This window comes from Rattus norvegicus, chromosome 19 (genome assembly GCF_021556685.1).
Source record: "Rattus norvegicus strain SHRSP/BbbUtx chromosome 19, alternate assembly SHRSP_T2T, whole genome shotgun sequence".
Lineage (NCBI taxonomy): Eukaryota > Metazoa > Chordata > Mammalia > Rodentia > Muridae > Rattus > Rattus norvegicus.
In genome coordinates this window covers 57,331,202-57,348,648 of record NC_141552.1, presented here as the reverse complement: position 1 = coordinate 57,348,648, position 17,447 = coordinate 57,331,202, and the positions used below count along the sequence as shown (strand labels likewise).

At 42.5% G+C, this 17,447-nt stretch overlaps 1 protein-coding gene across 2 annotated transcripts in view; it reads right to left on the bottom strand.

Moving 5' to 3' along the window:
* Positions 1-17,447, bottom strand: part of Vat1l (vesicle amine transport 1-like) — a 169,322-nt gene that overhangs the window by 139,284 nt on the left and 12,591 nt on the right. For both annotated transcript variants that reach the window (NM_001400980.1, XM_087594893.1), the window contains exon 2: positions 3,077-3,206. In NM_001400980.1, the coding sequence (NP_001387909.1) occupies positions 3,077-3,206 (130 nt within the window). The remainder of the gene's footprint in view (positions 1-3,076; positions 3,207-17,447) is intronic.

The following is a 17,447-nucleotide window of genomic DNA, read 5'->3' as shown; positions in this document are numbered from 1 at the left end:
CCTAAAGAAATGGTTCAGCTTTCTACATATTTTTCTTCTAATTGATTCTACTGTTTGATTTTCCCTATAGCTAAGTGTTTGCTGTCTAACCTCATCCCACAGTAGCAGCGACTCCTTTAAGATGGGTTCCATCACAGCCCTGATGGCCATGAATGGCCACGTGAATGGCCATGAATATGCTCGTTTAAAGGAAGCCAAAGAAATATCAAATCAGCATCAAAGGTCAAGGAGCAAGAGCAGCATCATGACTGGCATCCTGGTACTTCAACTCCAGACACAAATAAGTAACTCACTGTACTTGAGGGAAAGTGCTATGAAGAAAACATACTATGCTTGATGAAAACATACATAACAGGAGAATCTATGATGCCATACTCAAAGTGACTATTTAAGGCCCATTCCTCATCTCTGAAAGGGACACAGTACTCATGAAGTAATATAGACCCAGTGCACCCAGCACAGTGCATAGAAAACAAGTAAAGAGCAACCCATGTACCTGTTTTACAGAGAATAAACTGGTTCTGAAACTCAGCCATGCACATGTCAATGGCACACTGGTAAGCACAGACCTGCTCCACTGCATGAAGCAGAAGAAATGGATGCCCAGTGACAAAACTGAGAGAGAAAAGGCCACCCCACTGGCAGTGACTCTGTTAAGCCTTGTCTTCAATGTAAGCTTTTGGACCAGATCACGATGAGAGCCCAGCACTGGCTGCTTCTTCATGGAATTGTGACAATGGGGGCACACACTGAGTACCCCAGAGGAGCTAATGGCCTCTAGCATCCACATGGAGGGCAATGAACTGAGTGTCTCTATGTGCCTCCCAGTGGAAGTGTTTGACCACTCTCAGTGCTTTCTCACTCAACATCAGTGTACCATTCATGTATTTATTTCCTTCTCGAAATCGCAAGCATGACTAGATGACAGGATTGGCGTACACGCAAATGCTCACATACATGTGAAATATACATGCCTATTTATCCAATTAGTTGATTCTAGTAAGAAAATTAAAATCAGCCCTGAGACCATGAGCCCACATTAGTCCTCTACTGATGGCCCCTGGTGGCAGCTTTTCAATTCTTTGCTATCGATCACACCATGGGTCACGTTGCCGCATACATGGGATTCCACCTCCAATATTAAGAATCTTAAGTCAGAATCATGGGGAGTGTATTCGTGTCGGCTTTCTCCCATATCACACTCTGTATGGAAACATGCAGGGGCCCTTTAAAACTATGCACAGCTGAACTGCACTGGCAGAGGGAGGGGCTGACAGGAAGCCTCAACATTACTTTCAAGCCAGGGCTGACTAGAAGATAAGCTATATTTAAAGAACGAATGCATCTAATTGAGAACGTTAAGTTATCCCTCTAAATCAAGGCCGATAACGTTTCTGGTAACTGATATTTATCCAATGCTCATGGCTAACAGAGCAAGCAGACGGAGATTTTCCTTTGGGGCCATGTCGGAGAGCGAAGAACAAACAGCCATGTAGATGCAGCATTTCCAGGGAGAGATGTGTGCCTTAGTGAACTGTCTACTAGGGACAGAAAAAGAAAAGATGTATTCAAAAGTCAAAAGTTCATTTTGTTGTTGTTCTTCTTTTCTGGGCTATTCTCCTACGTTATTTGGAAATCTTTGACAGAAACATCTCTACATGGGATGAAGCTTCCAGATGCTCATCACCATCAATTTGGGACATTTGATATTTTCAGGTAGCGAAGTTCCAGCTGGGGAGAGGGTGAACTGCAGGCTGAAGGTCAAGGTGGAGTGAGCTTTGGCATTGGGTTTTGCAGGCTTCACCTTCATTTCCTCATTCTCTGTATGTATTTTTGTAGCATTGTTGGTAAGGATGGGAATATGGTTAAAGGCCATGAGACTGTAGGAAATGTCACATAGCCTGGGTGACGAGTCTGGGATGAGCTTCCTTCTTTTTAACTCCACAGAGAACTACTTCAGTTGAGGGACTAGTAACAGCCTTTACTGAGCATGTGTGTATGTTGGGTGGGGGGTGGATTCCTTGTGATTAGAACAAAGATGACTTCTCTGCAAAGCCGGTTACGGTGAGTTCTCAAATGTCGGTCACCCAGCCTCCCTGCTGAGATCTCAGTTATGAGTGACAGCCCTTGGATTTGATTTGTAGTGAGTTTTCAGATTCTAAACTCACATTTTTTATACAGCTGATGTTGCAGAGGTGTTTCATTAGATTTTTATTATATCATGTGCGTGTGCGTGTGTGTGTGTGTGCACCACAACACTCATGTGTGTTTAGAGGACAATCTGTCATTCTCTCCATTGATCATGTGTGTTGTGGGGATGGAATGCAAGCCCTCAGACTTAGTGGCCAGCACCTTCATCCACTAGCTATCTGGCCAGCCCCAGCACTTCAGTTTTTATAGATTAAATTATAGTTAGTTTTTAGGAAAAGTCATCCATGCATTCTCTTTATGAAATTAAATGTTTTCTCATAGAGAATTTCATATGTGAAATATGAAAGCAGAAAATGGAATAAACCACTTACCTGTCGCCCTCTTCCAAAACCATTAATTTGGTACCAATTCTATCTGACCTTTGACTTAAGGTGCTTTTTTTGTCATTTAAAGTCCTGCTCTAGCCATTCCTAAAAGGTATCAGCTAAGTGAGAACTTTAAGGAAACACATAAACCGAGTAACTCCCCTTACTTCTGTGTTTTGTAGTTGGTTAGAGGGTGGGGAATAGTAGCCATAGCCGGCGGAAGAGGATACACTTAGTTACTATAGTCTTAATAGCTATAGTAAGTAATTATGAATAAAGCATACAGCAGCACTTGTCCAGACTACTTCCCCAAACTGTTGCCAAGAGCAACCGAGACAACATACAGAAAAAAAATAAGAAATAAGCAAAAAATAAAGTCCTGAAATTCTTTTTTTGTTGTTTGGAAAGTCCTATCATTACAAACATGGTGAATATTATGAAATAATAAAAAGATGACAAAACAAAACATGGCTGTCGTTATCTGGAATACATTTTCCCAGTTTTACTGCCTCTCGGGCTCTAGATGATTACGGCTGCTGAAGTCAGACTTGACACTTTACCTCGTATCCTTTCACGCTGTCCCCCAGAGCTTCAACAATGCCGGAACATTCGAATCCTGGCACCAAGGGTGTCTTAGGAGGGTTGTCAATGTTCCCCTGTCGCACCATCAGGTCAATGAAGTTCAAGCCACTGTGAATAGCAAGCACACCGAGATTCAAAGTGAGATTCCCCTCACAACACTGCTCTGTGTTTTCTTCCCTTCTCCTGCCCTCCCCCTCCTCCCCCTCCTTTCCTTTCCTCTCCTTCCTTTTGTAAAAAATTTCCTTCTTGCCAAAGTGTCCCTAATAGTAATGCCACTTAGCTAGATATCAGCAATAAAACAAAATTCAATTATCTCTGTGTGGATAAGTAATGCTTTCCTGGCAGTAAGATAGCTGCAACTCGCAGTCTAATTCCTCCCCTTTATCCTCCCTCAGAGTCTTTTCGCTCTTAGTCTGAAAACACATATTGACTAGGATTGGCCATTAGACATTCCAGCTCTTAATCAAAGGTTTAAAACTTATACTAGGGAATGGTTAGAAGTAGACACAAGGAAAGCAGCCAGATGCGATGGCTACCAGTCTATCCATGAGACACAGAGAGAAAGGACACCTAATTTAAAGGGCTCGAGACAACCAACCATCTCTCCTCAATCACCACACATATTTATGCCCACACTGTGCATAAATAGCATCCACAGTAATCGAGGGAGCCATGGAAAGACTGCATTGTTTCCTACAGGAAGGAGGTAGCTCAAAGAAGGGACATCAAAAGATGGCCCCAGGGATCGGAAAATATAGAATCTAAGTCATATCTGCATGAGAGAAGTTACAGGGTATTTTCTGTTAATGCATTACTTTTAAAATGAGACAGGTATGAAAATTATGTCTAAGTCATCGCCACAGGAAATCACATGCTCAATTTCATGGATGCATCAATGTACCCAGTGGCTTTGTGTTTTAGGTCTATTCTTGGAGCGGCATTTAACTTCATTTGCTAACTGCCTGGAAGAACACATTTCATTGAGAAAGATATCTTTTATCAAGGGATGCAGTTCTTATGAGTCTCTCATTTTCATTAGCCACCATCGGAGAAAACAAATCGTTCCATCCAACAACCCAAGGTCCGTTAGCCTGTGGCCAAGCAAAATGGCTTGAACTATTATGAGCACAGTGAGGCCACTTTTAAGCCAAAGAGGCATCTAATTCTAGTGTGTCCCCTGCTCTTATGCATTGGTCTCGTTACACAGAATGGAGGAAGTCGGAGAGGATGACTTGCATGAAGGATTGGGTTGAAAGTCAATGCTTTCTTGAGATTTTCCTGATCATGAGTGAGGTGAGTTCCCCATCTTGCCTCAGATGATGTGGATCTTGTAAGGGGTCTTTTGGAAAGCATTTGTATGCCTGGTGAAATGTATTTGCTTCTATAGTACCTGCATACAATGTTTCCACAGTCATAGACCAGTTGCTCAAGTGATGTGGAACAAAGGAATTGTCACGAATATGTAGAAGTTTATGCTTCTGGCTTGAAGACTGATCCTTTTCCAAACTCTTGCATAATGGAAACTTTTTTTTAAATTAACTTGAGTATTTCTTATTTACATTTCAAGTGTTATTCCCTTTCCTGGTTTTCAGGCCAACATCCCCCTAACCCCTCCCCTTCTTTATGGGTGTTCCCCTCCCCACCCTCCCCCCATTGCCGCCCTCCCCCCCAACAGTCTAGTTCACTGGGGGTTCAGTCTTAGCAGGACCCAGGGCTTCCCCTTCTACTGGTGCTCTTACTAGGATATTCAATGTTACCTATGAGGTCAGAGTCCAGGGTCAGTCCATGTATAGTCTTTAGGTAGTGGATTAGTCCCTGGAAGCTCTGGTTCCTTGGCATTGTTGTTCATATGGGGTCTCGAGCCCCTTCAAGCTCTTCCAGTTCTTTCTCTGATTCCTTCAATGGGGGTCCTGTTCTCAGTTCAGTGGTTTGCTGTTGGCATTCGCCTCTGTATTTGCTGTATTCTGGCTGTCTCTCAGGAGAGATCTATATCCGACTCCTGTCTGCCTGCACTTCTTTGCTTCATCCATCTTGTCTAATTGGGTGGCTGTATATGTATGGGCCACATGTGGGGCAGGCTCTGAATGGGTGTTCCTTCTGTGTCTGTTTTAATCTTTGCCTCTCTATTCCCTGCCAAGGGTATTCTTGTTCCCCTTTTAAAGAAGGAGTGAAGCATTCACATTTTGATCATCTGTCTTGAGTTTCATTTGTTCTAGGCATCTAGGGTAATTCAAGCATTTGGGCTAATAGCCACTTATCAATGAGTGCATACCATGTGTGTTTTTCTGTGATTGGGTTACCTCACTCAGGATATTTTCCAGATCCAACCATTTGCCTATGAATTTCATAAAGTCATTGTTTTTGATAGCTGAGTAATATTCCATTGTGTAGATGTACCACATTTTCTGTATCCATTCCTCTGTTGAAGGGCATCTGGGTTCTTTCCAGCTTCTGGCTATTATAAATAAGGCTGCTATGAACATAGTGGAGCACATGTCTTTTTTATATGTTGGGGCATCTTTTGGGTATATGCCCAAGAGAGGTATAGCTGGATCCTCAGGCAGTTCAATGTCCAATTTTCTGAGGAACCTCCAGACTGATTTCCAGAATGGTTGTACCAGTCTGCAATCCCACCAACAATGGAGGAGTGTTCCTCTTTCTCCACATCCTCGCCAGCATCTGCTGTCACCTGAGTTTTTGATCTTAGCCATTCTCACTGGTGTGAGGTGAAATCTCAGGGTTGTTTTGATTTGCATAATAGAAACATTTTTGAAATGGACTTTCATATTTCCTACTTTGATGGTTAATAACCATTCCTGTCATTTTTTATAAACCAAAATTTTCTCTGGCAATAAGTTCTGGCTCTTAAGGGTCTAGGGAAATGAGTTCAAGTCTCAAGTTTACTACTTCTAACTACACAACCTTGAATAAATCAATAACTTGGCTTCTTTGTCCTCAGTTTCCACACCTGCAGGGCAAGGATGAGACAGCCCATTTTACAAGTGTGTTGTAAAAATTACTTAAGTGTGAAGCCCTGAAATGTGGTACCAGATCTCAAGAAACACTGGCTCAGAGCACACGTAGTTGGTTAAGAAGGCAAGAAGTAAGTGGACATTTTAGGAAGCCACACCCCCTCTTTTTAAAATATGAGGGATTGTGCTAAAAAACCATTTCAGAGCTGACACAGGACAATGTCAGCTGTGTACCAACTTCACTTCTGTGAAAAGATCCATTGTCCAAAGTGTCCCTGGAGAATAGTAAAAAGAATTTCTGTCTCAAATCAAGCACTTCACCTCACCCCACGCACAACAGTTCAACTCACTGCTTCCCTTTGTGCAGTAACTTATGGGTTTTCCAAGACCTTGACAGAAATGCCAGAAAATATTCACTCAGCATTTCTGAAAGCACAGCTTCCCCTGGAGAAGGCTTCCTACTAGATACCCATTACATGGCTTAGGAGTGTCGTCCTCAGTCACCTTCAGCATGAAGTGGGTGTGGTGAGCTGAGATCCAAACTACTGAAGTCTCAGAAGGGCCGAGACAGATTGTCCTTACAGTAAAATATTCAATGATTCCATCAGGTCATGGGAAATGCCCACGTTCATCAGGTGTCTGATTTGTGGTTGGGACCGTACTGAGTATTTTCATTTTCTTATTTTAAACTCAATGACATTGATATGAGTAATGAATCATAGTATCCATTTCCAAAGGAACCAGAAACATACAGATGTAGTCAGTATTTTCTTTAAAAAAAAAACATGGAAGAATTTGACTTCAAGCATAATATAAACTTGAGTCTTTACAGAATACAGTGCACTATGTGTGCATATGGGGTGTGTGTGTGTGTGTGTGTGTGTATGTATGGAGTGTGGAGTGGAGTGTATGTATGTGTATACATGCTTACACAGAGACCAGAGAACACTGGGTAGCCACCTCTGTCCCACTCTAATTTATATCCTTGAGTTAGTCTCTCCTCTGAGTTTGAATCTAGGCTGGCAGCCAGCAAACCCCAGCATTCTTGTGTCCCTTCCTCCCTTAGTGCTGAGGTAGGGTCACAGGCATGGATGATGTCATACCTAGCTTTTCATATGGATTTGAACTCAGGTTCTTGAGGTCGTAGAACAAATGTTCTATCCTCTAAGCCCAGGCTCCCAAATATGATCCCCCTTTATGGAAACTCCTCCACCCACCATGCTGGGTGACGTGGCATGTACAAGGGCAACAACTGTAACTCTTTGTCTTCCCCCTCATCAGCTGCTGAGTGTGCCAAAGGGCGTCCATTATTGGAGGAGTGGCCATCCACAAACCAAGCAAGAACTGCTCCTTTTCAAAGGAAACAATTTCATTGTATTCTTAATAATGTGTATGTGTTTGTGTCTGCATTTGATTTTGCTCACAGGCAGCAGGCACCTGATGGTCTGGAGGTGTGGATGTTGGGAGTTACAGGCAGTTGTGAGCCACCTGATGTGGGTGCTGGGAATGAAATGGCTCCCCACAAGAGCAGGGTACTATCTTAGCCACTGACCCATCTTCGTGTGCATGTCTGATGCGGATGGAGGTCAAAAATTGGTATGGAATCTCCTCACACTGTAGTTACAGATGGTTGTGAGCTATCGTGTGGGTGCTGGGAATCCCATCTGGGTCCTCTAGGAGAGCAACCAGTGTTCTCAACTACAAAGTCATCTCTCTAGCCCCAGGAGTCATTTTTAATGTGAGCAAATACTATAACCCAACAAATGGTTGCTCTCCAAAAGTTGGGAAGTGAGACTATTCTGAAGAAAGCAACTTGGTGTCCCACCATGCCTCTTGCCTCCTGAGTTCCTTGTTATTTACACATATTCCTATTGGAATCTGTTTTTTTTTTTCCTGTTTTTCGGAGCTGGGGACCGAACCCAGGGCCTTGCATTTGCATTTGGTAGGCAAGCGCTCTACCACTGAGCTAAATCCCCAACCCCGGAATCTGTTTATTTGAATCCCCTGTGTGGTGTTGGTCTCATAAAACCAAAAACTATACATTAGGCAAGTACTATCATCAACCATCCATTTAAACATTCTTCTTTTTTCTTTCAGACAAAGCAATGCTATTTAGAACTATGAAAACAAAAGCCATTGCCCTTGGTGCTTTCATTTTCCATGGCTACGAAAACAAAACAAAGTAGGGGCCAGTCAAGCCACATGGTTTCATAATTACTGTTTCTAGTACTCTGGGAGATAACCTGACTTTCGCCTGGACACTGATGTGGGGAGTTGTTGAGGACTAGACATAAGCACCCAGGTGCACATGGGGGCTGGGGTGGTAGTGGAGAAAATCTCTAGATGCCTCTCATACTGATTTTTTTATGAATAGAAGAACAATTTATTTTGACTCTCAGTTTGAGGATATATGGTCCATTATGACCTGGAAGGTTTACTAGAGTATGTGGATGCACAAGCATGTGGGAGAGACTTTTCACTTGCGTTGTATAGTACAGCTTTCAAGCATGTGATGTCATTGCAGAATAGTGGTTGAAAGAACTTACTAATGTTCTGATATAATCCTATCTAAAAACCTGGCATAATTTTAATATATATTTACTTTAAATATATTAAATATACAAAATATTAATATATAACATAATAATATAATTATATGTAAATATATGATATATTATATATGTAACCCATTGTCTTTCCTCTCACACTAAATGGCTAGTCAGAAAATAGGTATAGCAGGTTATTACTGATGCATAGTATCCTGAAGGGCTGAAGACAGTCATGTGAAGAAGGTATCCTGAAGAACTGTAATCATAAGAGGAGGGTGCTAAAGTCATAATAGGAAATATGGAGGCATTTGGGGACATTCCTTTTAAATAATATTGCCTTACATTTACCTGGCATAGCAGAGCTCACAGTAAGCTTTCATACAAATCTCTATAAACTCTATAACAGTTCCAGAAAACCAAAACATTTAAGTATCAGTTCCCCCATCAAATAGATAAACATGGTAAGAATCACATGAAAGAATTGAGCTGTCAAAGGCACCACGTGTAGTATGTGGCAGAGCTGAGACTTAACAAAGGCCTTCAGACTCCTTTCTTACTTTATTGCCCAAGATACTGTGAAATACAAGATCAAACAAAGGTACAAAACTCAAGGTTTTCTGATTCAGAGGCAAGAAGACTAAGAGGAGGCTGTAGTGATAGGGTGTGTAGGTTTGAGTGAAAACCTTCACTTTACTCTATGCATTGTGGACCATCACAGGGTCCTCCTTAGCTCTCTCAGTTCTCCTAATGGCCTGTGGTTTCTACTTAAAATGATGTTAGAATTAATGCCCAGGGAGATAGGGAGACACTCTGGCCATGATAAAGATATGGACTCATCATAGGAGCTAGACTTCCTTGGCCTCTATAATTTTTTTTTCTTTAGTGAGGCGTGTCACCTCGGAAGTCTCTAGAGTTACTGAGAGATGTCACACTGTCCACACCATGTGGTCGGCATCAACAAGCACTGTTTCCATCAGGAAGACACTACCTGTGAGTACTAAGGTAGGAACCATTTTATTCTCCCCATACAAAAGAAGAGTGAGACCATGTGGGACTCAGTACCCCATCCAGGACCATATTATAGGACCTGAGTAAGCATATACATCCTTTCTCTGTGACTTCTGAGCTGGAGTTTTAACCACTAAATCAATATCTTGTTATTCACAAACCACAGGATACTGTTTTGCACTCTCATCTCTTGTCATTTTGTGATATGCTATTTTTTAAATGCTAATTTTTCGTATGTTGACAATCTTAACACAGACACAAGTTGCTAAGATTGATATTCCTTAAAAGGATCCACTTAGTAAATAATGGACCGGTCAGCCCAGTCGTGGTGTACTAGTTTTCCAAATTAGAAAGGTTGACATGAAGGAATTTTAGGGCTTTTGCCAGCACACTCTTTTCCCAAGTAGTCAGTAAACTCAACCCTGAGCATGGGGTCCAAACGTTTTGTCATTCCGCAAAGACCACCATGGTCTTTGTACCTATATTTACACGGACACAATTCACAAAGTCTCCACCCTGTACTCTGCCTGTATTCTCCTCAGACACCACAAAGCTTGTTCTGCCATTGGTGCAGTTAAGAAGCACATCACTAAAGAAATCACCTTCAGAAACCAGTGTCTGGTTACGGAAGGACTATTGTTGACTGTGGCCTGGGATAGTGCATAAACTGATGGGGATTTTGTTGTTATTGTTGTTTGTGTTCTTTTCTTTTTCCCTTCCATTGGTGGTTTACATATCCTATGGCTTTTATTCCCTTTCTAGGAGGAAGTATGCGTGTGTGTGTATGTGTGTGTGTGTGTGTGTGTGTGTGTGTGTGTGTGTGTGTGTGTGACAAACACAAAGAGGCCCAAAGCTAGTACTGTGTATTTTCCTAGTTCACTTTCCACTTTATCTACTGCAACAGGGTCTCTCCCTGAACCTGGAGCTCACCAACTCTGCTAGTCTGGCTAGCCAACCTGACTCAGAGAGCTCTTGTCTTTGTTTCCTTCATGTGCTGACATTACACAAGGACTTTCATCCCTGCTTGGGCTGTATATGGGCGCTGGGGATCAAAACTCAGGCACTTCTGCTAGTGCAGTTGTTTTATTCACTGAGCCATATCCCTGATCTTGATTCGGGAGCTTGTCTTAAAGCTCTACTTCATTTTAACTTCCTGGAGACTTAGAAATCTTAAATATACTTAAATCTTATAATTTTGTACAGTTATTTATGAATGAACTTACTTGTGTTTGAAGGTGCAAATATATGTCATGGTGCATGTGTGTATGATATGTGAGTGTCTGTGTGTGCTCTTATGATCAGAGATGAGTAGTCAACCATGGTACACAATCCTTCAGGGATTGTCTACTTATTTTTTTGAGACAGAATTTCTCCCTGGTACTGAGACTCACTATTCAGCTAGGGTGACTGATTAGCAAGCATCAAGGATTTGCCTGTTTTTTTCATATATGGAGTAGGGATTGAATTTAGGTCCTCATGCTTATTGGCAAACACCTTATCAACTGAGCTCTCTTCCCAGCCCCAGTTTGACATTTTTATTGTGTATTAGAATTCCCATGAAAGCTTGTTAGGGTAGATTGTTGGTCCCTACCTCTGACTCAGTAGGTCAGTGCTGCCAGGCAGTGGACAGTGCTTGGAGAATCACCAGCACATGTTTCTAAGCTAATAATTCAAGTCCTTGTTGGGATGAGATAGGGTAAGAATTACTAGATGGTCATTAGATAGATAGGAAAATTTCCCAGGACAGTTGAGGTTTCTGACCTTGGTCCAGAAGATTATATTTAGCCTTGTTAAATGTAGCCTTATGAGATTAGTTTCATTTGTCTAATTTGTCTATCTCTTTTTTGGATCCCAATTCTTTGACCCAAAATGTTGGCTTGCCTTCATGAACTTCTGTTCTCTGAACATGTTGTCATCAAGCCATTACTATCTAGGTCCAAATTGCTGATGAAAAGAAATATTAGATCAGTTGGCACATCCCTGCTAAATGATATTTATTAAAAAGCAAACAAGAAAGGTTGTGATGAAAATGTAAAATATAAACTGTATCTGGAAGAACCTCAACTCAATGGTTTCTTCCGAGTCTATGAAATAGATTCAAGACACCTTGAGATCCTGTGCAGGGAATATTCAGTACAGAGACTGAGATTGCCTGGCCTGTGGTTTGTAGCAGTTAGTGCCCTCTCCCACTGCAGCACGGCTGAGTAACCCAGATTCTGTATCTTTGGATAGATGGCAAGACCCCTTCAAGTCTTTTCTCCATGTAAGCATGACTATTCTGCCCCAGATCAGAGGGTCTTTAGTTTAAGTGGTATAGATTGAATTTAAAATGTGACCCCATGGAGTCATGTTTTGAATGTTTGTTTCCTGGCTAGTGATGCTAATTGGAAGTCTGTGGGACTTCTAAGATATAGGCCAGGAGTAAGTTAATAGGGACAGGCTCTCACTCTCTCTGTTTCCTGGTTTGTTTCCATGTGAACAGCCTGTTTCATGCTCATCGAACCATGAACTAAGCTGCCTTGGCTTCCTTGCCATGTTGAATTGAAACACTCCAAAAAGGAGAATCAAAAGAATTTTTGTCAGAGATTGTTGTCACAATGGTATGAAAGTAACAAACATGACAGGTCAATCCCATTGCCATAAGGGTCGCAAGGCACTGCAATGATGAGTAGTGTCAGCCCTTCCCATGCAGACGGAAAATCAACTGATTCATGCCTCGTGAGTATAAAAGACTACAGTTATGAGGCACTTCCTGCATCTGGAGCTAAGTGGCTTATATATGTGCTATCACTTACTTTATACGATGCCCATAATAATGCTAAGAGATAATGATATCGCCCCAATTTTACAAAGAACAAAACGGGGGCATGCTGAGAATTCACAATACCAAGGTGCGGTTGTACAAATTCAGAACGTCCCTACTTACTTCTTTTAGAAGATATTACCCTGCATTCCCAGGTCTTGGAAGCCCAGAATCACGATATTCGAAATCCTCATGGGAACAAATTCCTGAAGGTTCACTACAGTATGATGAGATGAGAACTTTTATAGAACACAGAAGCAGAATTCTTCTTGGTCACCAGGGTCCAGGGTCGTGCTGAGATTGAAGGTAGCAAGGGAGTCAAAACACTGACACCAAAAGGTTTTATCAAATATGTGGTCCACAGACCTTCTGCCATCCCTTAAGATGTATTTACATCCTTCACTTTAATTTCTCCTTTCTACATGAGTAGATAGCTTGACTTCCTTGGGCACTGGGCATTCCACTGGTCATAGTGTTGGTGTGGAACTAATGTCAACCCTACTTGTGATATAGAACTGGTCTCACACAGCAACTGCTCCATAAGTGGGAACTGCCTCTACCACTACCATTCTCGTAACACAAAGAGGGTATCAAAGGTCAAGTTTGCTGGGAAACAGACTCTGAGATTGAGATTTTCATGCATTCTGACAATAAGTACTCCAGGGAACAATGCTTGGATCATTGCAAGGGAAGATGGATTGGACAGAGGAAAGGTTGATTTCTAACATATCATACAGAGGTCTCTGAGTCCATGAAAACTCCTGTCCTCTTGGCAGCTCTTAGTCAAGATAAGGGGAGTAGGCTTTATATTTTGTACTGAGTAGTCATGGGTTGAGAGATGCACAGAGAGAGAGAGAGAGAGAGAGAGAGACAGACAGACAGACAGACAGACAGACAGACAGAGACAGACAGAGACAGACTGACAGAGATAGACAGAGATAGAAAAAGATAGATCCTGGACAAGGGGGGTCTCTCTAGCTGAAATTGATTCTTTAGAAGGAAATGGGCTTTAAGTTGTCAGTAGCCATAGTACCTAGTAGCAGGATGACTAAAGACTGGGGTCCTAAAATAATATTCCAACATATATTGGAATCCACTAGAAGAGCAGTGGTGAAATACCTGCTTTTAAGTATCTTATTCCCCCCATGCTCATGGAACAGTTACTATTTGTGAATATTTAAGGGATCCTTTTTGTGGTGGGCCCTGAGAAGGAAGGTCTTAGGTATCCTACCAACTAATTTTATACAACTTGAAATTAGAACAGGATCATTGATTAAGGATGTAAAACAGTAAGAGAAAAGGGAAACAAGGAATCAAGAGATCAAAGGACAAAGGAAGGGGCAGAGACTGAGGGTGAAGAAAACAAAGAGCTTAGCAGGCAGGGTCACCAAAATACTTGCAGGATTTACATATTTCTTGGCATAATAATTGGAATTAAATTATATCCAAGTCTGAAATCACAGACTGCTGCAGAACAGGTGGCATCAAGGAAAACCCCTTCAAATTCCAAGTGGAATTTGACACCCAGTAGTCACCAAGGACTCCTGCATACGGGACAGCCTCTACCAAGGACTCCTGCATATGGGACAGCCTCTACCAAGGACTCCTGCATATGGGACAGCCTCTACCATTTAGGAGAGGGAAAAAGCATTTTTGATGTGAGGCTCTGACCAAGCAGAAACAGCCAAGAACGGGAGCCACTCATTATTCTGGTCTTGTTTTACTGATAATATGTTCATCAAAGCACTTAACTCCCATCCAGGTAGGGTCAAAGGAGCAAATGTTTGATTCATTTTATTTCTTCAGAACTATGGTTTTGGTATCTGTTTGTTGCTCCCAGCTGGTAGCATGTGCATGGCCAGGAAAATAGGTATTGATTGATCTCAGAAAAATCTTGTTCATATATATTTTTTTTTCCTTTCTTGGCTTTCTGAGTACCCGTTTTGATATCTCGAGACTGTGAAAATAATTTGCTCCTGGAAGGAAAATTATGTAAAGCAAGCACACCTTGTATGTAATGCTCAAAGAGTATCTTATTTGAGGACAGCCAGAACTGTCCTGCGTGAGTCACAGTATGGAGGAGACCCACGTTCAATCAGAGGCTGGAAAGACTATGTTTTAGATGGCCCCTCCTACTTCTTCCTACTTTTCTTGACCACAGTCCCCTGGGAGTCTGGATCCATATAACTCTGCCCACCCTCTTTAACCACAATTGTTAAGTAATCAGGCTTTTACATCCATATGATAAATAAGGAATTCCCCTATCCATCTGATGTTTTTTCATAGCCTACCATTTCCTTAAGTAGACAATGGGATTGTTGCCCTGCCCAGATCCCTTTCTCTATAGCATGAACAGTGATGATGGATGTTATTAGGAAAGCATATAGCTGCATGAGTTCTTTATTGCTATAGTGTCTGGGGAAAGAACTATATTCAGATCATCTGTCTAAATTAGTATTCAAGACACACTACTCCACTGGTATTTCCACCACGGAATAAAATAGCCAAAGAGACATATTGAGCATGTAAATACCCGGAGCCAGTTTTCAACAGACACAGACAAGCATGGCACAAATAAACTCTCTTCGATGCCAAGACTAACGTTTCGATTTGGGAGACTGAGCTGTTTATCTACTCAACCCCTGGGAGAGGCAGGAGGTGTTCGTTCCTATGACGGTTGCTGGAAAGGTTAACATCTCTATGCTCCACGCTGTGTGCTGACCAAGGCGTGAGCTCCAGGAGGGTTCTTGGCAGCAGTTGCTTGGATAGAACATTTGTTCTCGTCCAATTTAGATGCAACAGACCCTCTGTGTTTTGGGGGTTGGCTAGGCAATGATGCTACGACACCGACAGTGACATCTGTGCCTCCCAGGAGTTGAGAGATCAGCAAATAAATGACTACACACTGTGACAATTCCACAAGAGGCTGCTATGTAAGGGTCATAGCTAGCATGGAGAAAGTAACTATTAACTTGTCTCGTTGAGATTGGGTGCTTCTCAAAGGAAGGAATTGCTTTTACATTTATTCTCCAAACCCTCCCGCCCTAACCCACCTCGCCATGGAGAAGAAAAGGGTTCAGAGTGACCCCAGCTTGATTCCTTCATAAAGCTATCAAGGGCATGGGAGTCCCAAATAGGCACAGCCCACTGATGCTATAGTAGGACAGTTATTTCTCAGGGCGCTGATGCTGATTAGCAAGACGTATAAGAAAACTCTTGTTTCCGGAGGAGACATGGAGAGAGGTAAAGGCTAGCACAGATAAGTCTCTGTCATCCTAGGGTAAATGGGAATAGCCTCTATCTAAGCTAGTCAACATGGTAGTCCCTGGACATACACACATACGGATACCAAACCCTTAAAATGTGGTCAGTGTGCCTGAATACGATATTCATTTTTATAGCTGATGTGACCAAATACCCATAAGTTAGGAGAAGGAATGTTTTCTTTTGGCTCACATTTAATAGATACTCAGTCCCCAGTCAATCACTCCATTGAGTCTGGGTGTGTTTTGAAACAGGCTAGCACGGTAGTGGGGACATGGAGAAGGGGGCTGTTCACTTCATGGTGAACACAGGAAGAGGGGCAGTAAGGAACTAGGAACTAAATGATGCCCGAGAGGCCCTCTTTCTCCATCTAGGTCCCACCCATTACAACTTCCAAAACATCCCAAAATAGTGCCAGCAGGTAGGAACCAAGTGTTCAAATCATGAGTGTGTGTGTGTGGGGGGGCAGATTTCAAACTCAAACCATAGCATTAAGGAACTGAATTTCAAATGTTGTTTCATTAATATTTAAGTGTCATTAGCTTAAAGAGGAGATAGTAGCAGGATCACGATGCTTCTCCCTTCCCATAGATGATTAGCAATTCCAGAAGTCTGTCTTTCAAACATGCTTAGTACAGGGTACATCAAAGGCTGGCAGACAATGTTTCTTCCACTGGAGACTCAAACAGGAAATCATCCCAGAGTTTTGAGCTTTTCCCTTTCCTTCCCTTCTCTTTTTCCTCCCAGCTCTGCTAGGCTGGCAGCTTAGGCTGTACACGAGTGTAACAGGGAGAGGGAGAACCAGGTAAATCAAAGACTTGCTGCACTGAAGTGTGTTGGGAAGAGCAAAGATTTACCCCTGGACAGTGGAGGGAGGAAGGTGAGCAAAGATAAATTTGAAAGACCAGAGAGTAAAGACAGAGTTTAGAATCTGGCAGAAGGACCAGGGAAATGGCTCAGCTGGCAAAGAGCTCTGCTGCACAAGTGTGTGTGCCTTATCTCAGAGCCGTAGCACCCATGTGCAGAACTGAGTATAGCTATCTACCTTTGTAATACAGCACTGGGGAGGCAGACAGGAGTGGCATGAGGCTTGCTGGTTCTAGCTGAGTCTGGCTGAACTGGGGAGCTCTAGGCTCAATAAGAGACCCTGTCTCAAAACAAACGAATGAATGAATGAATGATGTGGCGGTAAAAGAAGAAGACACTATGCAAAGCTCTGAGCATACACACACACACACACACACACACACACACACACTCTCACACATGCACTTATGCACATATACATAGACACACAGAGGGGAGATAGGAGGGAGGGTAGGAGCGGGGAAAGAGAACAGATAAGTTGAAGAAAGCAGGAGGCATTTGGGGATATCAACAGGAAAACACTATTTTCATGCCCTTTCTCAAGCTCCTTTCTCTAATGGATCCCCCCAATTTCTTGTTTTCTAGAGGATGCTGGGTTGACACAACTTTTCCATTATGTTTCCAGTTTGATATCTACTCAGGAGAGAACAAGCCCAGCTATGCTGAAGAATGGAAAGAAAAGAACGTGACTAGGAAGGGAATAGCAAACTGCTCAAGGAAGGAGCCAAGTGTCACTGGCTGAGAACACGGGCCTGGCAGGCTTGTAGGGAGGAGGGAGGAGGGAGGAGGGAGGAGGGAAGAGGGAGGAGGGAAGAGGGAGGAGGGAAGAGGGAGGAGGGAGGAGGGGGAGACAATGGCCTTTGCTATTTATCTCCTCTTGTCCTAG